At 39.8% G+C, this 27,691-nt stretch overlaps 1 protein-coding gene across 1 annotated transcript in view; it reads right to left on the bottom strand.

Moving 5' to 3' along the window:
* The window catches only part of Klc (kinesin light chain), a 46,183-nt gene that overhangs the window by 10,358 nt on the left and 8,134 nt on the right, over positions 1 to 27,691 (bottom strand). Inside the window, exons 2-12 of the mRNA XM_028319685.1 lie at positions 23,623 to 23,800; positions 17,000 to 17,213; positions 15,058 to 15,260; positions 14,039 to 14,166; positions 11,761 to 11,989; positions 10,128 to 10,261; positions 8,451 to 8,575; positions 7,478 to 7,603; positions 6,044 to 6,122; positions 1,857 to 1,966; positions 316 to 432 (exon numbers count right to left, since the gene is read on the bottom strand). Coding sequence (XP_028175486.1) covers positions 316 to 432; positions 1,857 to 1,966; positions 6,044 to 6,122; positions 7,478 to 7,603; positions 8,451 to 8,575; positions 10,128 to 10,261; positions 11,761 to 11,989; positions 14,039 to 14,166; positions 15,058 to 15,260; positions 17,000 to 17,213; positions 23,623 to 23,651 — 1,494 coding nt within the window. The 5' untranslated portion in view covers positions 23,652 to 23,800. The remainder of the gene's footprint in view (positions 1 to 315; positions 433 to 1,856; positions 1,967 to 6,043; positions 6,123 to 7,477; positions 7,604 to 8,450; positions 8,576 to 10,127; positions 10,262 to 11,760; positions 11,990 to 14,038; positions 14,167 to 15,057; positions 15,261 to 16,999; positions 17,214 to 23,622; positions 23,801 to 27,691) is intronic.

Genomic DNA, 27,691 nt, shown 5'->3' on the forward strand with positions numbered 1-27,691 from the left:
TTCAAGCTAGCAGCAGTAGAGCATAGATACAAACAAAATTATTCAACCACTGGTTACATTATTAAAAATTTTATATCCTCGAGCGTTGTTTCAGAAGACGTAATATTAAACGATTTGGCAAACGAGAATCGTAATTATAATAATTACGATCCCATGCCTTTAATCTTGTAAGCCCATAATTTAAACTTGTGTAAGATAGAGTCAACAAAAATACAATTTTCTCACTTTTATAAGTCTCAAAACAATACAGCTCATCGCACATCTGTCGAACCCAAAGTGAATATTAAAGATGAACTAAACCAGTGCTGTGGTTACCTCTTTCCTGCTGCGGAGCGCGCAGTCTTCGAGCGTCTCGGCGGCCTCGTACTTGCCCTGGCGGCGGTATAACGCGCCGAGGTTCTTCAGGGTCGTCGTCACCGTCGGCGAGTCCACCTGAAACGCATGTAGCGGTAACAAATTATTTTAACGCATTCAACTAACGTTGAGTCTTCTTACGTTGTGAATAAACCTACCAGGAAATGGAAATTTCCTGTACCAAAAGTTTACACTTATTTGAGAAATATGTAATTCTTTTATAGGTTGTTCTGCTGGTTTAGTGTACAAGTCTTTAATCAGTACAGATTTAAGATAGTTGCTATTAGGTTTCATACACTTACATACTCGTCACGTATCGTATGGCATATCGTCATGGCTTTGCAATCCGAGCCATTTTAAGTGATTACCCAACCAATGCACAAGTACGCGATGAGACGTTTTTCAACTATCATTACAAAATCGAGTCATAATATGACACCTTATATTGCCATAATAACTAAAGTCGGATTCTTTAGAAATTTCCCTATATGTAAACAAATATGGCCAACTGACATTAAAACATTAATAATCTGTGCCCTAGTGAGGCGACAAAACCTCTCGTTAATCGCGGATTGAAATTATTGTAGTACTTACGTACCTATAGAAAGAATTTATAATGCTTTATAAAGCAGTGCATTAAACAATTAGTAGTACATTCAATGAAGAAAAAATACATTGTTGATTAAAAGACCCTATTTAAATCTATTTAAATGCAATCAGTAATAAAAATGATTGAATAATTGAAATAAAATCGATTAAATTTACCGATTATTGTCTATGACTTACAGGTTACAACACTGATGTGTCAGAGACAACATGGAGATAACACATAATTTTAAACTTCAAGTCAATTTGACAAGTCTCACAAATTTTCAACGTCCACATATTTTGCTAAAATAATTTGTTTAAAGATTGATTCCAAACTTGTATAATCGTGAGAATAAAGTTGGTTTCATGGGCTTGTGAAATAATGTGTATGATATTATGAACACGTAAGTGATTATGGTGTTATTGTGTGCACAAGTGTTTGTTTACATTTGAGGAAATTTCTAAAGAATTTAGGTATAGATCGTTTCATCCGCGACGCGCCCCACCTATTTTTGGTCGAGGAAAGCGCGGGGCACGGGGAGTTTGATCCGAGCAATCCGAGCGTCATTAATGTAGTGTGCGTATGCCTATTTTCACCATCAATCCCTAATTTTTAAGTGACCCCTATGAAAACAAAATTCCTATATTGTGTTACCATAGGGGTCACTTAAAAATTAGGAATTGATGGTGAAAACGGGCATAAGACCTTTAAAGGAGGGCACGGGACATCTGTGTAGTTAATTATTAAAAAACCTGCGACCGCTGAGAGAATGCATTCCAGACTGCTCGATACGACCAATAAATAATCTTGACTGGAGTAGGGGGCGCGGAATGTTTAGCATGGTCGAAAGGGGGCGCATCTCAAATAAGTTAGGGAACCCCTAATCTATAGTAAGAAGGCGATGTATAAATACCTTGGCAGCCTTGTGCCAGCCGCCGTACTCGCCGTAGGGCGCGTTCTCCTTCTGCAAGTGCTTGTTCTCCTCGCGCTCCTCCGCCACCTGCCAGATCGGCTTGTTGTCCCCTGTACACACGGCCTTATTATTACCAACCCCACACAACGGCAAACAGTAGAAGATAGTGTACAAACATATTTATATGAAGCGACTAATCAACACTACCGCACGGGCTCGTATTCTGAAACTACTCTCAATACTAAAATAGAAAGACACCTGAAAATTTTTCAAGCCCGCCCGAACGGACGACGCCGCGAGCCGCCAGTCTGCTTGTGACCACGGCTGCAGCATAGCAGCCGAAACGTCAACCCGTGTCTTTCTATTTTAGTTGAAATGGAACGCGAAAGTTTAAAATCTTATACTCTCAATGCTCCCATTGACTTCCTTTAGTACCCATTCCACTCAAAGATATATTAAACGTTTTATACAAAGCGTCTAAAGAACACTACCGCACAGGCTCATATTCTGAAAGTACTCGCAATACTCGATTTCATATACACAGTCTCGAGTTTCGAGCGCTTCAGAATAGGAACCTTTGTTTTGCATCTGAAGATCGAATTATCAAAAACATTTTACGAACAGCGAAATAACATTCATTCGACAGATGTAAAAAATATCCGAACGCGCGTTCGCTATAACCGAACGAAAAACTATAAACAATGTTATGGTTAGACTTCTTATATTTAACTACGATAAAGCAATTGAGAACCGACACCACATTAAGAAAGACCAAGAAAACTAAATGTGACACAAGTCGGGAAGGTGTGACACACTGGCAGTCGCACAACGACGCAAAACAAATGAAGTTACAACAAAAATATAACCAAATAAAAGCCTAGTAATATTACCTTTCCTACCTGTGCCACACTATACCAAACTTGTGTCACTTACCTATTACAATCACCATTCGCACCGACTGTTCAATTATTTAAAGGTTTCAAAAAAACAAAATCATGTTACTTGCGATTTTAATTACAAAAGAAAACATAAATAATCTTCATAAATACTATATTCAGCGGCTGTTTAAAATATTTTGGCATATTTAGATACGACGTTTAACGTCTACAATCATAAGAACAATGTATTAAATCTACACAAATAAAAAAAATAGAAAATCTGATATGAAAATAAAAGCGTCATCAAAAATATAAATAAAAATTCATAAATTGCATTAAAATTTGCCAATTTTATATTTTTGCAACACTCCTAATCCCTTTTAAATACAAAAGGCAACTGAGTGTGCACACTATTGATTACATTTGGACCGGGCTACGCTTTGTCTATGAAATTCAATTCATGGACAAGCTCCATGACGGTTGTACGAAAGCAAACATCACTCACGAGGCCTCTCGTATTCAATCACAATCATGCTAAAGGAAGTAAGTAGGTCTACACGCGAAAAACTAAAAAAGTAATTGCTTTCAAAATTCATAATTTAGTACCATGGAAAAACACTACTATCTCAATAACATAAATAAATCAATAAATTGATGAGAAATTTTTAAATTTATAATTTAATTATAAATTGATTTTATTAAACGTCAATATTTCAGTCATTCGACAGCACCATTAATGGAAAATGATTAATTTAATAATGGCTAGCTAAATTGACAATATTATAATTTAATACCCAATTCATGAGTTTTAGTTGAGATTTATTAAATCCCATAAATTAGAGTTTCGCATGTTGACGACATAAATAAAGTTATTAGGATTCCAACATACGCTTTGCAGGAAATAAGGACGAAGAAATAAGTACTTATTTTTTACATTTAAATAGTTTTGGTCAATCAAACTTGCGCGCCCGCACGCAATTGTATCGAAAATATCATACTCGCCATATTTTAATTTTTTTTTCGATTTAATCAACTGTTGGGTGATGATTTTTTAGCACTATGTCACTCCATAAACAAGAAAGAATCGATTACCACTACATTGGCAAAGTTGGTTTGATGTTTAGGCTTAGGACAGAGCTAACAAAAAAATATACACAAAAAAAAGCATATGCGCCTTAGCAGTTGGGTAAAAGAATTGGGATCATATCCTGCAAAACAACGTGGAATCACCAATAAATTTATATCGGATCTATCTTCATGCATAATAACAGCTTGTAAAACTAAAGGAACTACATATCAACTTCTTATTCATAAAACTAACTATTCAAAACTTTAGTTTTATATGCGGCAAGATAACTAATATAAATCCTCTCAAGCTCTAATGGCAAAATATACAATACAATAAAATGCAACAAGAGATCCTAACAAACATCAACGTCTATAAAAATAGATAAATAACATGAATCTTTAAAACACAAATGTATTGAAAAATAAAAAAACTAGTCAGCATAGCAAAGGCAGCTGCCTACTTTATAATATAATATGACAATCAAAAACATGACCCACCAAAATAAAATGAAAGCAAAACAAATTCGAGAAATTACAAATGAGTATTGTAAATGAAACAAAAAATAAAGTATGCCATAAAACAAATTCAGGTATTTAAAAAAATTGATAACCATATCCATAAATAAAACTATCCTATCCTATACATTATTAAATAATATTTTGAACAAGCATAGGTGGGTCATAATATTTTTCACAATAACAAAACTACGAGCATCCTAATGTTTATGCTTCAGTACAAAAACTACACTTTCATTGCCATATAAATAAAATACTAGCTTGTAACCAAAACCCTAGGAACAAGAATTGATTACCACTTAAAAAACTAGACAATCATTTTTCTAAATTAGCCCGACGACAAACCCGTGATAAAATATTGCACTTGAGTCAGCATCAAACAATTCCTGACACCGAAAGTGGCCAAAAAGTTGACAACACAACCTTAAAGACGTGTTGCGAACTTTTTGGCTACTTTGGGTGTCACGAACTATTTGACGCTAACTATACAATGTAATTTTTCGTCGCATATTTCGTAACTACCCAATTAAAGGCCTATTCAAACCTGAGCGATATTCGCTGCCGCTGTGGGTAGAGGTACATAGGTAGACGGTAGCGAATACCCCTTAGGTCTGAACAGTATTATTACCGCATACCCACTGGGTTTTCTCTGCCGCAGACGGTAGCGAATACCGCTTAGGTCTGAATAGGCCTTAAGTTGAGAACATCATAATATTGCTGTCGGACTTTACGTACAAAATATTTAGTTGAGTAATCATTGCCCCTAGGTGTTTTCGTTACATTCAGTATTAACTTTCTTCAATAACAATAAGCCATGCAGTTTTTTTTTTACTTTTAAAAGTTTATTACACTACGCACTATTTACAACTAAACCTTAAAATTAATAAGCGAATATTTAAATAAACGACATGCTTGGAATAAAAATAAAATATTGGCTCAATTAGTTGAAATTAATCCAGGAAAATTAAAATATTTTATGCAATGATTCATTTGGAGTTTGTGCTTTGGTCATATTAATTAGAAATCCTCGAGACCATCACCACTTTTAAAAACTGAGATGAATGACAAAATCCTAGAAATGTTATTGGTATAAATTTGTTTTTTTTTTTATTACGTACTCGTATACGCGTATAAAATATATGATATAGTTTGTTTCTATAAGTACTCCAATTAATTATTAATTCGAACTGTGTAAATTCATAATTAAAATCTTTTTTTTTTATATAATTGATCTAAATAGAAATTCAATCAATAATAGGCATTAATTGTCGAGTTTGAATTAAGTTTTCAGCACAGTTTTACCATCTCGAATTAAAAATTGAAAGATAAAACAGATTATTGTCATTCATCTCAAGTTATCAGAATTATTATTGAACAAATATTGCGTCTTAAAGTTTAGGAATGTAGTTGTTACTGCGAACTCTTCATCGTGATAACAGAAGACATTCGTAGGTAATATTAAACAGTAGGTGCGGGTGAAAATTGCGGTTATTTTTTTGGCTTTTTTAATGATGCTATATACTCTGAAACGGCAAAGAGAAATACGTTGTATGGAATAGAGTAATATTATGTCAGTATTTGCTCGACTCGAGCTTCAATGGCGGTATATACAATTTATCCAAGTTACCATACCATTAGTACTAATGTTATGTTAAAGTATTATCGTAATTATTTATTATTTATTTATTATAAAATTGTGTAGTATTGAAATATAAATCTACTTACCATCAATAGTTCCGAATTCCCTTTCGTGTGCCCGTGTAAGGACTTGTTTGTATAATGTCTCTGCTTCTTTGTACTTGCCCTAGAAAGATGGAACATTCATTATAACAATTTCACTCTGTATCCATATAAGCTTTCAATCACTAATAATTATAAGCACATCCATGGAAAAACTAACTTTAAATTAAATACTATGCCAAACGCCATTCTAGCATGGCAGTGGATTTTGTGCATCCAGAGTTGATATTGAGACCCAGTGGCATGCATATGACCTTTAAAGGTTTGGCCTAACCAACGCGTACATTTTTACGCACGTGAGTTTCTAAAATAGTTAATAGGACCGTTTACAGAATCGCGCGTTTACTTACACGCGCGTCAGCGCGAGATCATTACTGAACGTAGCCTAAAGCCATTAGGCCGCCTGCCTCGAATTCTGCGGGCATCGGGGCGGGCAACGCAGACCCGTTCTCACAACCAGCGGGTAGATCGTAATGTTTATATTCGCGAGCTAAATTCCTAACGCCGTCCCGCTGCCCGCAAAATTCGAGACAGCCTTAGAACTTCGTTTCGAACGAACGATAGTTTCAGCCAAATGACGTCCAGTTTGACCCTTTGTCCATATTGTCAGACAAGTGCGTACCTGTTTGAGGTAGCAAGAGGCGAGGTTGTTCTTGGTCTTGGCGACGTTGGGGTCGTCGGGCCCCAGCTTGCTTTCGTAGATCATTGGGGGAGGCCTATGTTCAGTGGACGTCATGTAGCTGATATGATGGTGATGACAGACAATCGTACCTGTTTGAGGTAGCAAGAGGCGAGGTTGTTCTTGGTCTTGGCCACGTTGGGGTCGTCGGGCCCCAGCTTGCTTTCGCAGATCATTGGGGGAGGCCTATGTTCAGTGGACGTCCTGTGGCTGACATCATGATGATGACAGACAATCGTACCTGTTTGAGGTAGCAAGAGGCGAGGTTGTTCTTGGTCTTGGCGACGTTGGGGTCGTCAGGCCCGAGCTTGCTCTCGCAGGTCATTGGGGAGGCCTATGTTCAGTGGGCGTCCTGTCAGGCGCGGATCCAGCCCTCAAAAAAGGTTGTGGGCACAGCCACCAAAAATTAGCAAAGTGAGAGTTGGATCACTACATGCCCGGACATACATACATGCCTATCGATCTTATCAATAGATCATAATTAAAACAAGCAAATTAGGGTTGTGGGCATGCCCACAGTGCCCACAACGGTGGATCCGCGCCTGCGTCCTGTGGCTGAGATGATGATGATGATGATGATAGACAAGCGTACCTGTTTGAGGTAGCAAGAGGCGAGGTTGTTCTTGGTCTTGGCCACGTTGGGGTCGTCGGGCCCCAGCTTGCTTTCGTAGATCATTGGGGGAGGCCTACGTTCAGTGGACGTCATGTGGCTGACATGATGATGATGATAGACAACGTACCTGTTTGAGGTAGCAAGAGGCGAGGTTGTTCTTGGTCTTGGCCACGTTGGGGTCGTCGGGCCCGAGCTTGCTTTCGTAGATCTCCAGCGCGCGCTGGTAGTACTGCTCAACTTCTTCATATTTATTCTGAGGGAGAAGAGAGTTTATCGAATTAGCAGATGGTTGGCAAGGACGTGACGACAATGTACAGATTCACCAAAGATAAAGACACTTCTCAGCATTTTAACGTTTTAGATTCAGTTACATATTTAACTCCCTGCTCACTCGTGCAACGGCTAAATATTATGTTAGAACCTGTCGAGTCATATAGAAAACACTACTCACTTGTAATTTTATTATACTCGACCAAAGTGCGGACGGTTTTTTGGTCAGTAGCTAGTATTTTAGTTACTAAATGCGAATTACTCGACTAATGGCTTTAGTGACGCTTGGAATCTCATGCTTTGCGATCAGAACCACGCTTCGCCTCGCTTCTTTAAGTTTGTGCTGGCCCTTACGCGACTATTTTTATATTCTTACACCCGTATTCACAAACGATGCTTGCTTGTGAAGCGGGAAATCGAACGCAGTGTTGAATAGAGCTCGGTGATTGGTTCATGCGTGATCCTGTGCGTCCACGCGCACTGGAGACGGCATAAAACCCGGTCGCCGAGCAGATAGAATTTCGTCCAATGACCCCAAGCTACGCATCATTATCGCTCGCGCGTAATTATATTGCTGTCGAGACAGTGCGACGCAGTGAGTGTGCGAGCGCGACAGCAAAATAATTACGTGCGAGCGATAGGGATGGCTAGCTTGGGATCATTGGACGAAACTCTATCTGCTCGGCGACCGGACTCAATACTCAATCGTTTATTGCATAACTACATTAGCATTCACATTAGTAATTTTAGTAATGTTTAAAGGACTTTAGTAATGTTTGCCAATACGGGCGTTAAAACGTTGCGTTGTTGTTCGTCCGCAGCTCACCGACCTGGTTCTGGCACAGCAGCGCGAGGTTGTTGAGCTGCTTGGCCACGTCGGGATGCTCGCGGCCCAGCACCGCCTCGCGGATGCACAGCGCTCGCTTGCACAGCGGCTCCGCCTCGCGGTACTTGCCTGTAGCATTCGTAAATAAAACAAATCACAATTTTGAACATTAGCATCATTAAAGACGGGACTATTCCCTCCCACCTCTCGCTTTGTTCCGGCGTTTCTTCTCAGCACTTGCCATACATATGTTTGTCTCGAAGCGCTGGTAGGGCACAAAAGATAAAGAGACATGTAAAGTGCCCCATAAGGGCTACCTTTTCTTTTTTATTATTTACTATATTTTGACGTTCATAAGTGCCACTTGTGGTCGAAACTGAATAAATATTTTTGATTTTGATTTTTGGTTTCTCATTCCCACCACTGGAACTCCCTTGACCGCCAATAAAAACCCAACCAGTGAAGGTCAAGTTTGTCCCGGACTGTCATTGGACTCGCAACGAAATTAATCAGAAGAAAATAGAAAGAGTTCGAAGGTAAAGGTTAGTAGTCTCGACTGCACTGTCTAATTTATCAGAGTACGACATCCGCGGGAAGAGTGGAAGTCTGGAGGTGGATCCATTCTACTTACATTGTGAAAAAAAAAAAACAAGTAAGTAGGTCCTTTTCCATTTATCAAAGAAAATATTCCGCGCAAATGAGTGCAAGAATTTAAAGGAAGGCTATTCCAAAGAAAATTGCTAAAAGCAGCTGCCGATAGCACTAGCAGCGCTTCAGAACGGTTGGGCGCATTATGTCTAGTGGGCTCAAAATGTACAATTCACAATGTCCAAATCTTAAAATTTACAACTAGTCCAAATCTAAAATCGTCCAATTAGCAAATTGTCCATTTAGTTTAGCAGTGCTTCAGAGGAGCAGCCATACACACCTCGCTTCCCATACAGCACGGCGAGGTTGTTGAGCGTGGCGGCCACGGCGGGGTGGTTCTCTCCCAACTTCTTCACGCGGATCGACAGCGCATCATTCAGCAGCAAGACATTTAGGCTAAGAACTTACGGCGCGATTTACACCCGCGCCCGCGGCGGTTGTGGAATTGCGGTTTTATTTCAAAACTCACGGGAGCGGTTATTTGCGCGGTTAGGTTAAGAACTCACGGCGCGATTTTCACCCGCAGCCGCCACCCGAAAACCACTGAGGCTGCGGTTACCGCGGCCCGCGCGATTCTACTATAGTCTGGTCCGTGAGCACGTAGAATTTTGTCCAATGACCCCTAGCTACCCATCCTTATCGCTCGCGCGTAATTATGTTGCTGTCGCGCTCGCACACTCACTGCGTGTGCCAGTCGCACAGTCGCGACAGCAATATAATTACGCGCGAGCGATAAGGATGGGTAGCTAGGGGTCATTGGAAAATTCTACGTGCTCACGGACCGGGCTTTAGTCGCCCGCCGGTGTCGCGGGACCCGCATACATCCGCGCCCGCTGCGAGCGCAAACCGCGTCGTGAGTTGTGCATTAGTTTTTACATCAGTATCTGCATTCTACAGAAGCTACAGCCGCGAAAATCGCGCCGTGAGTACTTAGCCTTAATGAAAGCTATTCCAAAGAGAGTTGCTGAAAACAGCCGCCGACTGCGCTTGCAGCGCTTTTGAATAGCACCTTTAGTGTAGCAGCCATACACACCTCGCTTCCCATACAGCACAGCTAAATTGTTAAGCGTGGCGGCCACGGCGGGGTGGTTTTCTCCCAACGTCTTCTCGCGGATTGAAAGCGCGTCATTCAGCAGGTTCGCAGCTTCCTTGTATTTGTTTTGGTCCCTGCAACGATGACGTAAGATTAATAAACATACAATTATTATGATGTCTTAATTTTTAGTCGGACACTGACAAAGGACATCAAACAATTAGCCGCATTGTTGTTTAACTTCTGGCTACATCAGCTTGGATGAAAAATGGCCTGTGTCAAGAGCTCCGCTAAGTGAACGAACGTTACTTACGACGAACACGAAATCATCTACTAGACTAGACAGTCTTACTTGAACAACCATCGCCTCTATTAAGAGGTTCAGGTAAGTGATCGCAAGAAAAGATTGTGTAGGATAAGCGACCTGTATACTCCGTAACTCGACATCTCGTAGCGGCCCTATACCACAGAATAAGTAATAGTACAGGTACAGAAGGATTACTCCGCAAGACGATTTAAATAAATGCGAGTCTTGCTACGACGCGATAAAGTGGAATTCAGCTCGCACAGCACTACGTACCTACAATTTTATTCACCTACAAGTTTTGTCTCATTCTATCGCGTGCCTCTGAACTCTTCTTACGCTGTTAGGGTTGCTGTCTAGTGAAAAAATAATTAATCTTCTTATATGTAATGAGGTACGTATGTAGCATTCATGACTCATACGCATTCATTATGGAAAACCTTGGGAGAGGCCTTTGTCCAGCAGTGGACGTCATTTGGCTGAAACGAACGAACGCATTCTGCAGTAGTCATGGTAGGTTAGGTTCCTATCTTAGATTAATTATTGGCTTTATTAATCTAAGGTTCCTATACATTATTGATTACCTACATGGATAACATACCTTTCAGCATCTCTGGGAAGCGAAAAAAAAGATAAATCCGGTAGATTTCTTTTCGAATTTAAACACCCGAACGCCTCACAATATTTTTTTCTCTTTATGTCCATTTTTAAATAATACTTCGATCATAGAATTAGGTACGTACTACAACGCACGCCAGCGTCTTGACGGGCGCGCGCGTGACACTCGACTGATATAATACCCGCCGGCGGGGCGCTTCGCTGTAGGTAATTATCGGATGTACCGCGCGGAGTGAGCCAGGCCTGCCTATACGAGGTCGAGAGCTGTAACATACGGACCCACGAGAGGCCGAATGTTACCCACACAGCGGCACGGCGACCTCGTAGCGGCCCTGCTCACGTACCGTACGAGGTCTAGAGCGCCTCGCGGGTCACTGACCTGTAGACCAGCGCCAGGATGTTGAGCATGGTGGCGACGTCGGGGTGGTCGTGGCCGGAGGTCTTCTCCAGGTCCTCGAGCGCCTGCTTGCACAGCGGCACGGCGACCTCGTAGCGGCCCTGCTCACGTACCGTACGAGGTCTAGAGCGCCTCGCGGGTCACTGACCTGTAGACCAGCGCCAGGATGTTGAGCATGGTGGCGACGTCGGGGTGGTCGTGGCCGGAGGTCTTCTCCAGGTCCTCGAGCGCCTGCTTGCACAGCGGCACGGCGACCTCGTAGCGGCCCTGCTCACGTACCGTACGAGGTCTAGAGCGCCTCGCGGGTCACTGACCTGTAGACCAGCGCCAGGATGTTGAGCATGGTGGCGACGTCGGGGTGGTCGTGGCCGGAGGTCTTCTCCAGGTCCTCGAGCGCCTGCTTGCACAGCGGCACGGCGACCTCGTAGCGGCCCTGCGACGCGTACTGGATCACGAGGTTGTGTAGTGTGCGAAGACGCGCTGGGATCTCGTAACCCGCGTTGACTTGCTGCGCGAACTGCGACGGCGGTGTGGGAGACATAGCTGGAAAGGGGATGTTCGTGTTAGTTTCGTCGTTTCAACCGAAAGACGTCCACTGCTGGACAAAGGCCTCCCCCAAGGATTTCCACAAAGACCGGTCCTGCGCCGCTTGCATCCAGGTACTTCCCGCGACCTTCACCAGATCGTCGGTCCACCTAGTGGGAGGCCTGCCCACGCTACGTCTTCCAGCTCGTGGTCGCCACTCAAGAACTTTCCTGCCCCAGCGGCCATCAGCTCTTCGAGCTATGTGCCCCGCCCACTGCCACTTGATTTTAGCGATTCTGCGGGCTATGTCAGTCACTCTGGTTCTCCTGCGGATCTCCTCATTTCTGATTCGATCACGCAGGGAAACTCCGAGCATAGCACGCTCCATCGCTATTTGGGTGACCTTAGTTTACTAACCCATTTAGGCTGGTTTTAGTGTCACGCGGACCGTCCGGTGCGGACCCGCTCCGCACGGCCAATCTGTATGAACTTCTAGGGAGCGTTTTAGAGTAATGCGGTCCGGAGGAACCGCTCCGCTCCCTAGCAGTTCATACAGATCGGCTGTGCGGAGCGATCCGCACTGACAGTCCGCGTGACACTAAAACCAGCCTTAGGCTGTGTATCTATTAAGTGAACTATAAGCGAAGGACTGTCCGTTAAGGGCGTATTGGTCGCTAACCCAATGTTTATTTTAGGGCGAATAATAGCACCCGACGCATTGTTCGCAGCGAATCAGCTGCTCACAAAATCAACTTGCAAAACGAAAAACGACCAACTACTTAGGTTAAATGATGCATAGAAAACATTCGGGATGCTAAATAAATGAAAAGAAACAGCGGCTTACAGAATAATTGGATACGAGTTACAACCTTGATCTCGCACATCAAGAAAATTGAATAAATTTTGTCGTACTGCCAATTTGAGTGTCGATTATGGTGAACTTAATTATTTTAACTTAGCTGGTAGAATTACCAGGAGTTTGTTAATAACAAATTACTTTTAATGAAAACGGTGTTATGGGACTAATAAACACTACTAATTAGTACACGACTGTGTACAAACAATATGATGACAATGTCAGCCTTGAGCCTTGCCGCGTTATTATTTGCTAGATTGTTATTTCGACACAAAGTAATTTAGATAATTCTGATAAGAAAGATGATTGCATGTTTCTAAGAGAAAGTAACATCTATCTATTCCAGTGACTCATTCAGTAGCCGCTACATGAAGCGATTTCAATTTAAGTTGGCAGGGAAATTGCTATCGATAAAGATTATTGATTGAACTCAAAATAGCGCAATCTATTTCAAGACAATGAATAGACACATTATGTATTCATTCCACTATGATTGCCGTGTTTTCCCTTTATTTACGACGTTATAAACGCTTGGAAACTAGTGCCTGAATTATGTAAGATTTTGCCTTTCTATCGGAACATAGTGAGGCTTTTTTTTAGTTCTACTTTAGGTTTTACATTAAAGAGTAACAATTGTTAACTTATAGGATATTCATCACGTTTCTCTTTCCCACCACTGCAACTCCTGTATAGCCAGGATCTACAGTTTGGCCTCCAATGAAACCCAACTAATGAAGGTTAAGTAGTCCCAGGGGATAGCTTACTGTCTTGGAAACCGCAACGAATTTAATAAGAGTTCAAGGATAGGTGGACCAACGATCTCACAAAGGTAGCAGGAAGGCGCTGGATGCAGGCCGATACCAACCGGTCATTATGGAAATCATTGAGAGGCCGTTATCAGCAGTGGACGTCCTATGGCACCATTTTGTTTGAGGGATAGCGAACTCAAGTCGGTGTCTCCTCGAAAGGATACGCGATGTCAATAGCAAGGGACTCGGAAGACCAACTTCTTGTCATATCCTAAGCATGTCGAGATAAATGGTGAGCTGTCTATTGGCGCAGTGGCTCTATAATAGTTTTTATACTGTGCCAATAAAGTTTTTTCTATCTCTATGGCTGAAATGATGATAATGAAGGATAGGCAGTGACTAATCTGAACTTTACCGGATATATCTGGTTGTTTTTCTGGTCATAAGTGATTGAATGCTTACATTTGTTATTCCTGTTGTCCTCGTGGTCGTCATCAGGGAACAGGTCGACCATGGGGTCGTCGCGCTTGCTCTCCGTCTGCCCGCTGCGCCCGCTGTCCGACTCTTCGTTCACGTCGCTGTCGTACTTGCTGCAAAGGAATAAATCACGGTAAGTCAATAACTATGGAAATTATTAACGCAAAACACGAGTCATTTACATTCGATGGAGTGGCAATGCCTTAATGAAATTCTCGAAGAGGTTCAAACATAGCGAGACGGACCGTAAATCCTGGTAGATGAACCAAACTAAATATTTTTCGTCTATAAATGGTGTACATAATATGTTTAACAATGGAGCTGTAAGATTGACTGACTACATATTATCATCCTACAGCTGGATCAACAACCTTGTTTGCAAGTTGCTCAATTTCCCAACTACTTCTATGTAGTTAGCATTATTAGAAGTCACCATCCTAGAGAACCGTCTACTTGACGGTTGTCAGGGAAGAATTAAGTTGAGGTAGGGCTGTGAAAACTGGTCAGACACAAGCAAAGCATACTCGTGGCACAATAAGCAGAGTAAGTCAGCAAAACCTGCTGACCTGTGTGCGGAGCTTCTAGCTTTCGACCTCTACCAGTGCCCCGATTACGCAAATTTTTAACGTCTCCAATCCATACGCGCTTCTTCTCCAGTGCGCTCCGTTTTTCATTCCAGCTGAGGTGCAAATTCGGTATCACGGTAATGGACGTACCTTCCTAGTATTTTCATTGTCACATTGTATTTAGCTTTACGTTTACGTCTATGCTAGCTGTCAAAACGACATCGTGATACGGATTTGTCAAAACAGCTGATGTTCGTTAGTCGTTCGGGCACGTTGAAGATGAACATTTTTAGCGTAATCGGGGCCCAGTAGTGGGTGCCTCTGACATCTCAGCTCGTCGCGGAGCCAGGCGTTCTCCTGGCACAGCCTGCGGACCCAGTGCGGAGCTTGTCCCTCGCTCTCCCACCAGTGACGTCACCAGCTGTAGCCAGCACTCACCGGATGGAGGCCATGAACTGCAGGTGCTTGTTCTCCTCCTCCAGCTGTGCCACGCGCTGCTCGGACGCCTGCAGCCGCTGCTGCGCCGCCGCCAGCTCGTCGCGGAGCCAGGCGTTCTCCTGGCACAGCCTGCGGACCTGTGTGCGGAGCTTCTGTTTCTCGGCCTCGACCAGTTGCAAGTGGGAGGCGAGGGTCATCATCACCTGGAATGGAGAGACGGGCAGTTTGAAAATTGATGTTTTCAATAGATCAATAAACTCATCAGTCGTCAGGATAGAACAACACAACAATTTCCAATAAAAAAGCAATCGGGTGTTCAGAAAAGAGTACATAAAGTATGATCACGTGGCAATTCCGGGCAATTTCAATTTCATTTAATAGTATTTAGCATATTTTCGATAACAACATTGAAATGCATTATTCACTTAACTACCATAAATTATTTTGCTTCCATAGAAAAATAGTCCTCGCTTGTAAATTGCGCCAGAGCAGCAGACCAAACATCCAACTGACAAAGGGGTGGCGCGTAAGCTTTTGTGATGACGCCCGAGTGGAGTCATAATGTAGTGGTACTTAATTATTCTTTGTGCCATGATGAATGGGGCGTGCGCGCGCTCTCTCGCCTGCGTTACGGACTAAAATGTTTCCTACGGCGGTAAAAAGGACTTGTAAGCTTTCACTTTTATCTGAGTGAGACAATAGACACTTTTACAAATTGAGAAAACGACCTTAATAGTTTACTTGTCATCAAAAGATTCAGACGTTTCTAAGGCGAGTCAAAGCTTAGGTTTTGATTCAAAAGGCGCCTCGGCGAACGAAGATAAAAGGTGACCTAAATGCCGCGCCAAGAAAAGTCCTTTAAGCATTGACTGAATGTAGGACACCCTCACGCCCTAAGGGCTGTCTTTTAAAATACTTTTAAAACTTTCCAGCTAGAAAGCGAATTATTTATCTCGTCTATATCAATGAATTTATGCAGACTGAAACTGGTTCTACTAATTGCTGTTCGACATCTTAATTAAGGATTTATGTTTATCAGCAATAAAAAATCTAGTATTATGCATATCGAATGCGAGCAGTAAGCATATAATTTGGAATTATTAACAGCAATTTCTTTTGCCGCGAACAACTACCGTAATGTTACTCTTTTTGTAAAAAGAGGCGAAGTAAATCACGGTAGCTCCTCCAAAGGGATAAGTTTTCATGGTGCAACGATTCTAGCTTCAGACACATGTAGCGCCACGCGTATCTTCATAAAACCGCAGAGGGGAGACCTCAAACGTGGAAATATGACCATCCACACGTTATGCTCGAATCGAGATAGTGAAACCCAAAGCCCTGACCGCACTCGATCACGTTTCGTTTGTTTTGTTGAGCACATGTGCGGGACGCATGAAGATCGACCAACCGCAAACATGTGTGAAGGATAGAGACATTACTCGTAATCTATTGTTGATAGAGCTTTGTAGCAACAGGTTGAGTCGATTGAAACGTCCCGATAAATCTTCATTCATTCACTCACAGTCAAGACATCTAAACTTATAAATTACATCATCGAAAAGGATATGAGTAAACTAATTTGCTCGATATCTTAATTTTCCATGAATTTACACGTAAATACACGACTCTTAATCATTTCCTCATTTCGGTCACTACTGACGCTCAAAGGTTAAGGCCTACTTGGTCAGAGACTCAAAGCCCAAACCCAGCCAGGGCAAAAAGTTCAGCTTGGCTTTTAGATTGTCATGGTTAATATCACAATCAGACACTGACAAGTGCTTCTGCAAGCCCGAGCTCGATGGCGTCGATGCTCTTCCTGACTATGCTTACTGCCTTCTCGTGGTCTGTATTAGAGGCCAGGCCTGCCAGCAACTGTGCGTGTTCGGCCCTCAAGGCCTCGAGACTAACGTCTTTGACATTAACGTCACAATTGAACCCTCACCTGTGCTTCTCCAAGCCCGAGCTCGATGGCGTCGATGCTCTTCCTGACCAGGGCTGCCTTTTCATGCTCGTGGTCTGTATTAGAGGCCAGGCCTGCCAGCAATTGTGCGTGTTCGGCCCTCAGGGCCTCGAGGCCGGCGGCGACAGTCCGCGCGCCGGCCACCATCTCCTCCTGCGTCATCGCCGTCATCCTGCCTAGGGATTCGATCTTCTTTCTGTGGACAAGATAGGGAATAATGAATTATAGTGCTTATGTAATAAAGATGAAAATCGATGATCAACTCAAGAGTGTTTTGTGTTGTTCATGACACAAGTGAATAGGCAACTTCTGGTCAACTTGCTTCTTTAAAGATCGCGTCTGCATCCTTCATATGAGATTGTGATCAAGAACCAACGTATTTGACAGCTATCTTTATTGATGTTAGTCACAACAAGAATAATTATGTATCATTTGCAAACCTAATCGTGTTGATACATTTTTAACGATGACATACATTTGGGTAAATGAAGCTGCTTTTTTGCACGACACATTTCATATTGCATTAAGCTATTTGACTAATAAATAGCCGAAGACATGACGATTCGCAGACACAGTCGATGTACCTAGTTACGAAACATAAAAATATTTATTTATCATCTACCTATTTAGTTTTCGACAGGTGGAAGGACAAGAGAAAGTATGATGACTCTTCAAAGAATAATTCCACTTAATGATACAATCAAAGTAGCAATATTATCCAAATAAATAATAAGTACTTAAGATTTATACTGCACTGGAGACTGATCTTAACAACAATACAAATCAAGACGAGACAGACAGCAGACACACTTTTTAGTGTGAAAGGTGAAAACGCGATTAATAAACTTGATTAGCTTTATGGATGATCCTATTCATTATTTATTTATAAACGAAGTGAAATACGGATATTATTATCTGAATGCCATTTTTCATTATAGAATTCATTAATTAATATTAGCAACAATAATTTAAGCGTCGTTTTGTAAAATATCGTATTTTTGTGTCTTTCGATTCAGGTCGACATTAAGTGGACAACAGAGGAAGTGTGCATTACGCCGGTCGTCCATTGACACCAGAAAAAAGGTGGAAGTGGATATTGCGAAAGTCGGGGTGCGGCGATATGGGCCGCCGATGTGCCGCCGTGAGAATGTGCGCCGGAAGAGCCGCGGTCGGGGACATAGTGGAGCTGACGTCCTGGTAATTCGATTTGCGATCACTACAATATTACCAAGTAGCTAGATATCTATGTGCAAAATGAGCAGTTCTTATAAGATTGATACAGTATAAAATAAAAACAAGACGTCAAACGCTGAAACTTGGAACAAAACCGGTGCCCAGAGAATTTGAAGCTGTAGTAAGCAAAACCGCTATGTCAAAAAGCACTTTGATGACGTAAAATAAAGATAATAAAAAGAAAGATTTTTGTGTTAAAACACTTTAATAACGTGAAATAAATATCATTTTAACGGTATGACATTTTTGTTAAACTTATATTTATTATTTTTTATTTCACTGAGAAAACAAGCTTCATTTTTTTGAGAAATAGGGTGTTTGTTTGTAATAGAAGGCACATAAAACACACAAAAATAGTGTGTGTAAGTAAATCATAACCGTTACTACATTTCGCCGAAATACCGACAATCTCGGTTACGTAAATAAGCTTTAAAACAAGATTAACGTCAAATGACCGTAACTTAATTAGCGGTTATAATTAGGTAATAAGTAGGTAAGTAAGTGAATAGCCGATACACGAATAACTTAGCAGCTTATTACAGTAACAACATGAATATTTGTTTGGAATAATGTCAGACCACAATAAAAATAAATCACTTTTGTTTACAAAATAAAATAGGGATCATAATTTATTTGTGTAATTAGTGATTAAAAGCTTGGCAACTTGCCTGTGGTAGGTATTAAAATTCATATGTATGCCGATGTTACATTATAAAGGATACAAAGTACAAGGTGTTAACATTATAATCACAGCCATATCAAATTTTAACTATGACAGGGCTACTAGCTGAATACTAATTTATAATTTGAACGTGACAAAATGTTATGTATCATTTCAATAATATGCAAATTACCAAACAGTTTTGGAGAATGGGTACTTCCTCCGTTCTACATTACGAATTTGTCAAGGGTTATTATGATTCAAAACGCAATCTAGATTCTAGACCCTGCCTTTCAAGACACTTAAAAACACCGTTATTTTATACTGTTATCATATAGGTCATAAACGTCACAAATTATGGTATCTTTAAACAGTACATTACATTTCGAATCTAAGTCGTGATCACTTCGTTACGGCCTAAATTACGTTAACACATTATACGAGACGTTGATGTAATTTTTATGCGAAATTCACTATGAATCTTACATTGTCTAGGTGATTAAAGCTAACATAAATAGTACATAGAAAATTTTATAAGTAAGGATTTTACATAAAACCTTTTTGTGAAAAGAGGTGCGGTGAACGATGTTAAAGGAACAAAGGATAGCCTCAGGAGATATTCTAACAAAACTATTATAACTGAAATGAAATTACTAATAAACATTTAATTAATTTCTTAAACAAGCTAACGGTACAGGTATTATTAATTATTTGATTAATTTCAGATTACAAAAAAAGAAAGAAAAGAAAATCTTTTAAGGATAGATAGGAATTTTCATTATTACAGTTATTTTCATTAATTTATCAAAGCCAGGAATGAAATAAGAATAGTGTACATCAGACTTGAACTAGATAAAATGCCACACAAAAATAACTCTACTAACAATTTGTTTATATTTCTTATATCATCACAATTTTATTTTTCCGTGTTTGGGAATAACTTCATTATCAAGGTATAGCTAAACAATATGACCTTCCACAAAGTAAAGATGGTCACATAACAATAGGCAAACACTCGTGAGAACTATACTGAACCTAAACGGTTTAATGGAATAAATACATCCATTTTCTAACAATTGTTCAATGCCGAAACCATTTTGTGTCGTGTATTGTATAAAAAGAAAACATTCGTGTATACATAGGTATTCTTTGTTTACATACTGGCTGCTACTTCAAGCAGCCAGTATAGTTAGTGCTTTTAAGCGAAGCACTAACTTTTTACTATTTTTTCAGTTTTAGTAAAAAAAAAGGGTAAATTCGCCGTAACTCTAGTCAGCACTTAGCCATTCCATTATCCCCACCCCACGACATATGCAAAACAAGTTCGGATTAGAAGTAGATAGGTACCTAGGAAACCAGTCTTTAATGTAAGACAATTAACTCTACTTTCACAATTCCAGATGGCTGATCAATGGAGTCTGGTTCAAAGCACTAAACCCGACTCACTAGTTCGTATAATCTAGAGGTACCGGCCGGTAGCCTTGCCGAATTTGTACCGAGTCAACCCCCTTCTCATGGGGGAGAGGAATGAGCGACGTGGGCCGCATAAAATACCCGTTGCCATGGCTACCAAGGGCGACAACCCCCCTTAACTACGTCTACGTGTTAGGCTCTAGAAAAGGAGAAATTAGTCTACATTTGATTACATTTTCGGGCGCCTATTAATGTTGACACGGTTTCGGAGCGAATGAGTCCAGCAAATAATGCTTGAGGCTTATGTTGTTGGGTTTATCTTGATGACGTCGTTGTTTTTTCTTGGTGTCACAATATGTTTTGGGCGCAGAAACTAATAAAATCGACTTATTACTTGGTATATGTTTGGGTATTCCTACATTGCAGACATCTGTACCTATGTATCTGCTCAAAATATTGAAGCATACTTGATCCCAGACGCAATAAAATCCGTCGTAAAACAAACTCCAATTCACCGGGGGTTACGGATATGGGGAGAGTATCCCTCTCTCGTTTTCTCGTTAAACCCCATGAAATGGAGGCTTTCGTCTTGGCCGAGAGCCAGAAGCAACTGGTACTCATATGATACTGCAATATGCCGCAGATTTGGTAAAATGTTTGTACAGCTGAACAAAGGAAATATTTTCTAAGCAACATTATTGGCAAAAATGACGTCAGTCGTTAAACTAATCCACGAAGCGACACTTACATAACAAATAAAATTAGTGCAACTAATAAACAGCAGGTTTATAAAAAGAACAATAACGGTTTCAGCAGACAATACATCGCGTTGGTCGACTGAATGAGATGCGTAATGACTGCAATGTAAAGATGCCAAGGATAACTTAAGTGTTAAAAAACATCGATATAATATCGATACTTTTCTGCGATATTTAATATTTTGGCATCCGTATCGATTTAAAATTTTAAGTGATAAAACAGTGTTCTGTTTCCATCTAACAAATGAACTCATTATGATAGATTACAAGTCAATCAGATAGCTATTTACTCGTGGTCAGTTGTAGTCAGTAGGAATAAGAGGAAAGGCTAGTCGTTCGTTAGATCGCCAGAAATCTATGCTAAAGAATAATATCGAGATTTCTAGCACTGCCTACGACATCCCTAGGACCACTCTTTATGGCTACTAAATCAGACAACAAACAAGCTAGACTCGGCAACGACAACGAGTGACTCACGGGCTGATCAGATAGTACTGAGAATAAATGTGATCTGCGAATCACAAACAAACCCTAATGCAATTATACAGTGTTCATATAAGGACAAAGGCCGGCCAATCGATGCGTCTAGACATAAAGGCAACCGGGCACGGCTGTAAAGCCTGATGCTGAATTTTAAACTAAAATGTCTCGCCTGGTTCATTGATCTGTCCGGATTCCGACGGTATGAGATGATTTAGAAATAAATATTTAAAACACTATTTCGTGATGCGATTCATTATTAATATTTTTCTGTAAATTGTATCCAGCTTAGCAAAGTTGAGCAAATAACGAAAAAAGTTATGTTAACATTTTCATCAATTAGTTTAGACAGTGCAAAAGTGTTAATTAATAACTAATGAAGCTTTCATAAAATGCTACTCTGAATATTTTTCACAATCTCTAGTTTTTGTTAAAATATTACACTTCACGGATCAACACAACATCAATACTAGACTAATGATCACTCATTATCAATATGAGACCGCAAAGTGTGAGAACTAATTAAACCTACGCGGAATACCCAGATTAATCTGAACAAGTTCTACCATTAACAAATCTAAAACCAAATACATCGCTTCTGCTTCAGGTGGGACATGAACTTCAGAACCCACTGCCTTTCGACATAGAGGGGACAACTTCTACCGTAGCATGCACGTTACAATCAAATGTTTAGGTAGGCATGCAAAGTCGTGGATTTCGATGCCAGCACGTATTTTCAGATCCATATTATCCCCCCTCACTCTTAGAGTTGCTGAAATTAGTAAGACCCAAGGACGTGTGCCATTTTTTTCAGGTTCAAGTTATTTATCTTCATTTTTTATAAAAGCAATATAAATGCTAAAATCTCAATACGTTAATCTAATACCCACTACCCTTGAGCAAATCCTTTCAAGGTCAGTAAGCCGAGAACTCTAGATGGATGATTCTGAAAGGGCACAAAAGGTCAAGGGCGCGAATTTAGACGAGCTACTTGGCTGAAATTATGTAACAGGTACATTCTGGTAATAATGCTGACAAGACAAACCGTCTGGAAGTTGATTTAAAAAGTAAATTAATAACATAACAAAGGCTTGTAAAGGTTGGCTGAGAGATATAAAAATAGAAAGTGATTAAAACAAGCTGTTTTCGAGTCAGAACTATCTTAGTTAATCGGCTTCCTCCTTTTATAAATTAACAGCAAAGCGAAAGTTACAGACGTGACTGATAAAACTAAGTACACCGAATGTACGTAAGCGCCTTCGGAGGAAACAACTTGGAAACAGTTGCTGCCCAACTTCGTCTATTCGCCGAGATGAGATTTTACAAGTTGTTTCAGTGTTTCACATACTTTGTAGACTGAGCAAAACAAAGTTTACGAAAAATGAGAAATATGCTATCGATTATGCAGATTCAAGAACGAAACTGGGGCTTTTCAGGCCAATACGTATGTGTCCCCATAAAGTAAAACGTAACTTGACCATCGATTTTCGATTAAAACTACATGCCTATAACAATTGATGTTCATCACACCCTACACGAAGAAGAGTCATCAATAAACTTCGTTGACGACATAACAGCTTTTTAAAAGCAAATGTTTGTATTGAGGTTGATGATGAGCAAGTCTAGACGGTTGAAACACTAATTAATGACCCGTAATTCGGCCGAGATTTATAGAGCCACTTCGCACCATAATTTATTCCCAAGTGCGCTAATGTAACGTCCATATTGTGCAGAATAATTAGTCTACAAATAAAGAGATTTGAAAATCTGATGACGACTCGTAATGTTTCTGAAAAGTTTTGCAATGTTTTTTTTTATTTATAAAGTTCCTAAAATACTAATTATTCAAAAACATATCAGTCTGAGAAACAAATACATTGAGACACTTACTTTCGTACACTCTGTCGAAATCGAAACAAATTAGGTACAACCATGTTGTCGTTGTTGAACGTTTCTTGTGTGTCAACAGTGTTATTGTTAAACAGACAATGAAAAGAATAGGTGCTGACATGACGAATACAATTGAAATTGAAATGTAACATAAATAACTTCATACTCACATTCTGTATGCGTTCAGAGTCTTCGACATTATACAATTGGTGGGCAACTAACAAATTAATCCATTTCACCACACTAGAACGACGTAATGAACGGCATTCTTATCACACAACTTCCACGTAGTAAATATTGTAGCAAAATATTGTTTTATGACTAACTTCTAAGTTCTAACACTGTCCACTGTAAATAAATGTAAATTTGAATTTCAGAATTTAAAAAACTATTTGTAGCAACCTTGGAAGGATGTATGCATGTTAATTTTTCATTGTCACGAAAATCAATATTGCATGAGGAAGTAAGTTGTTTTGACAAAACAAAATTAAAATGGTTGTATGTAGATTTTTTAGCCCGTTTCGTTAAATTTTCGTTTTATTAACTAAACCGACATATCGTTATCGAAACAAACAAAAACAGGGCATGAAACGCCATGAACCCACTAAGGAAGCGTTATCTATGTATATCGGCTCAGGTCATCCACGTGTGGTTTTGGCACACATCGTGAGGAAAATAAATGCCGTGCCAATAGTTGCACAATTCTTCAACTGTACGCAACGACGCTATACGTTTCCCCCGAGAAAGAAAGAGTTCGAAATATAAACTGAAGAGTTAAAATAGATCAACTCCTACGCAACTCCGCCGCTGGTGTGTCGTTGATCCCTTTAACGCATTCGTTGACAATGCTATCGCCTTTTGTTTTTGCATCATATCAAAGACGTGTGGCATTATTTGTTATCAAACATCGTATTTTAGAATTATTTGTTTTTGTATCGTCATAAATAAATCCAAGCTACATATCGAAGTCGATCGGCGTAAGTTCATTAATCCAGATACAACGTCATAAAAGAGAGCTTTATTACCACAGTAAACATCGGGTGCCGTTGTTTCAAGCATGTATTCCATGATGGATGTGGGAGCTTCATTTTCCAAGAAACAAGAAAACTACAATAGAACACTAAATAAGTTAACGATGCCGCAGTGCGCAACAATATTAATTTAATGAAAATACTTTCGCAATCACTCAGTAGCAGCAAGAATAGGAAAATAATTAAACCTAGCATTTGCGTTGAAATATTTTAATATTTCATTATTTTTTTGCAGATTGGTATTCTTAAACTATTCGGTTTTACAGTGAAGATTAGATGTATTATTACGTCCGATTGGATTAACGATACACACTTGAAAATATATTCGATGTTAACTTAAAATATTGAAGTAAAAATGTAAATAACGCATGACTCGGTGGAAATCATGCTATAATTGCGAATCTAACGAGCGATTTGCAACTACATTCTGCTTTGATTCCGGTAACTGGGTGATTTCATTTGACGCGCAACTGCATGAATTGAATATTTGATATGAATAAGACAATGACCTGTTAACGAATGGCGATATGAATAATAAAGAGTTCCACAGATTAGTAACCATATTTTATGAACTGAAAACTTCATTCTGCCCGGAGTTCCTAAGGGAAATCTTAAGCTCAGCAAAGGCTCTCCAACATTTCAACGGAAGCGGTACCCTTTGACTCAGAGAATTTAAATCAGCTAGAAATCCTTCGATATTTCCGAGTGAAACCATGAAGAGAGCCTTTTTGCTTCCTGCTTTTTAATACTCAGCAGGGTTCGAGGATATATATCAAGGGATATATATCTTGATATATATCGGATATATATCCGATATATATCCAGCCGGTTTTGATGATATATATCAATTTTTAAAATTTGTAACTGTATTTGTACTTTTTCACATAAGATTTTTGTTTTTTAGTTGATTTTGCCGTATTTACAAGAAGATTTTATGTTTTTGCTTTATTTGTCTGATTTTAAGTTTTAAAAACATTAAAAACATGTTTATGTAACACATATGCAATGGTATTCATAAATAATACAATAAAATAATAGTATAGCTTTCATACAAATTTGATATATATCAAAGTGGATATATATCGGATATATATCATAAATATCCGANATATTATGACATCTTCAATAGGCAAGCTGTAGTTTTCTTTTTTACCTCGAATCTATTGAGAGTATAGATATGTGTAGACTTATGTATCCTATTGTATATAATTGAGGAGAGGGCTGCATATTGACGTCTAGCTAAGGCTGTACGGCATTTTATCGTGGGACACACGTGAGTTGAGGCCCGTCGGTGATTAAGATGGGAATTCGTTTGCAGTTCCTCTCACATCAAATCAAGAACAGCAAGATCATCGTGTACACGGTTTTAATAAAACGTTTTATTTATTTATTAATAAAATTTCACTGCCATTACTTGTCTTGTCCTTTATCCTGATTCATTAGTCTAAATATAATATATAACTCAAAAGCGACTGACTGACTGACTGAATGGCTGACTGACTTACTGACATAGTCTATAATATACGAGTAGATCTATCAACGCACAGCCCAAACCACTGGACGGATCGGGCTGAAAGGCATGCTGGTAGATGTTATATCGTAGGCATCCGCTAAGAAAGAATTTTACAAAACTTCACCCCTAAGGGGGTAAAACGGGTTCCACGCGTACGAAGTCGCTAGCATAATTATAATTTCTTACATGTTATTAGTTTCAAAGAGATTGATTAATTACTCGTGAATAAGTTAGTAATTAATACGTTGTTTTTAGGGTTCCGTACCTCAAAAGGAAAAACCGGATCCCTTATAGGATCACTTTGTTGTCCGACTATCCGTCCGTCTGCCTAATTTTCTCAGGAACGCGTAGAGGTATCAAGCTAAAATTTATACTAAATACTCAGGTCTACTGTCCTTTGGAGCTGTGAAAAATCAAACTTCTAAACCAACCAAATCAAAAGATACAGCCGTTTATGTCGCAAATTTTCGACACTCTCAGGGGAATCAAAACGTACAGGGTACTTCCCGTGAACTCAGAATCTTGAAATTTGGTACGAAGCAACGTCTTATAGCACAGATTAAGTAAAAATTGCGAAAACCGTAAATGTGTAGGTACATCAGACATTAAAAATATTTTTAAAATTTTAAACTTCTACCCCTTTCCTCATGAACGCGTACTTAGAGGTATTAAATTGAAATTCATATCAAATACTCAGATCTATAATACCTTTAAGCTGTAACAAAATCAAAGTATATACCTACAGGTTTATACGGAACCCTCGGAGCGCGAGTCCGACTTGTACTTGGCCGGTTTTTTTAAAAAAATTTTTACAATACTTATTTGAATTTAATATTAAAGATTTTATAGAGAATACTGTGACCAACCACGTCGAAACATAAAAAAATCATATCCAAATTACCTACTTATTTAATTTTTAAAATCAATAATTCATGCTTTCCATTCTTAGACATTTTTGCTAAACATGGAAAGCAAGCACGTGACACGCTTCTTCTCAGCACTTGCCAAAATAATGTTTGTCTCGAAGCGCTGGTAGGGCAAAAAAAGAATGACACATGTATAGGCTCCTTAGGAGCATTTGACAATTTGTAAGTATTAAATTAATTAGTCTATTTGATTAAAGATAATTTTTATTTTCATTTTGATTTGTCAATTTAACCACATAGTTTATAGTTGCCTTACAAATCTATGAATACTTCATATGGTAGCCCCCTATTTTTATTTCAGCCGCTGCGCCTCAAAACCCATGCATTATGCAAATCCCTTGTCTCGAAGTTTTGACCCGGCGCAACAGTTTGGTACCTGAAAACCCCTAGGTGAATCTAGGACTGGACTGCCCGCCGCTGTATCGATTAGTTTCAATAGTAAACGGAAGCGAGACAGCCTACATTAGGTATCTCATAAATCGCGCATTTAAATTTCGTAACATGTTTTGAAGACTTTCCGTTCGTTAAAAAAACTGGGTGTATGGCGAAAAAAGTTCATAAATTATTCGAAGATTAATATGCAAGTGGTTTTTTGTTGGTCTAATAAGGCTAAGGAAGGTTTGATGGATAGGAGAGCTGAGCGGGGAAACGCATCGCGTCTCTCAGTTTGGGGTGGAGGGTTTTGCATGCAAACGCTGCAAGGGCGCCTCCGCCTCCGTCCGGGCGGGCGGTCTTCATTCGACCGCCGCGCGCCGACCGAGTAGGGCGC

The sequence above is a fragment of the Ostrinia furnacalis genome, unplaced genomic scaffold, assembly GCF_004193835.3.
Source record: "Ostrinia furnacalis isolate ACB-3 unplaced genomic scaffold, ASM419383v2 OfSCF7316, whole genome shotgun sequence".
Taxonomy (NCBI): domain Eukaryota; kingdom Metazoa; phylum Arthropoda; class Insecta; order Lepidoptera; family Crambidae; genus Ostrinia; species Ostrinia furnacalis.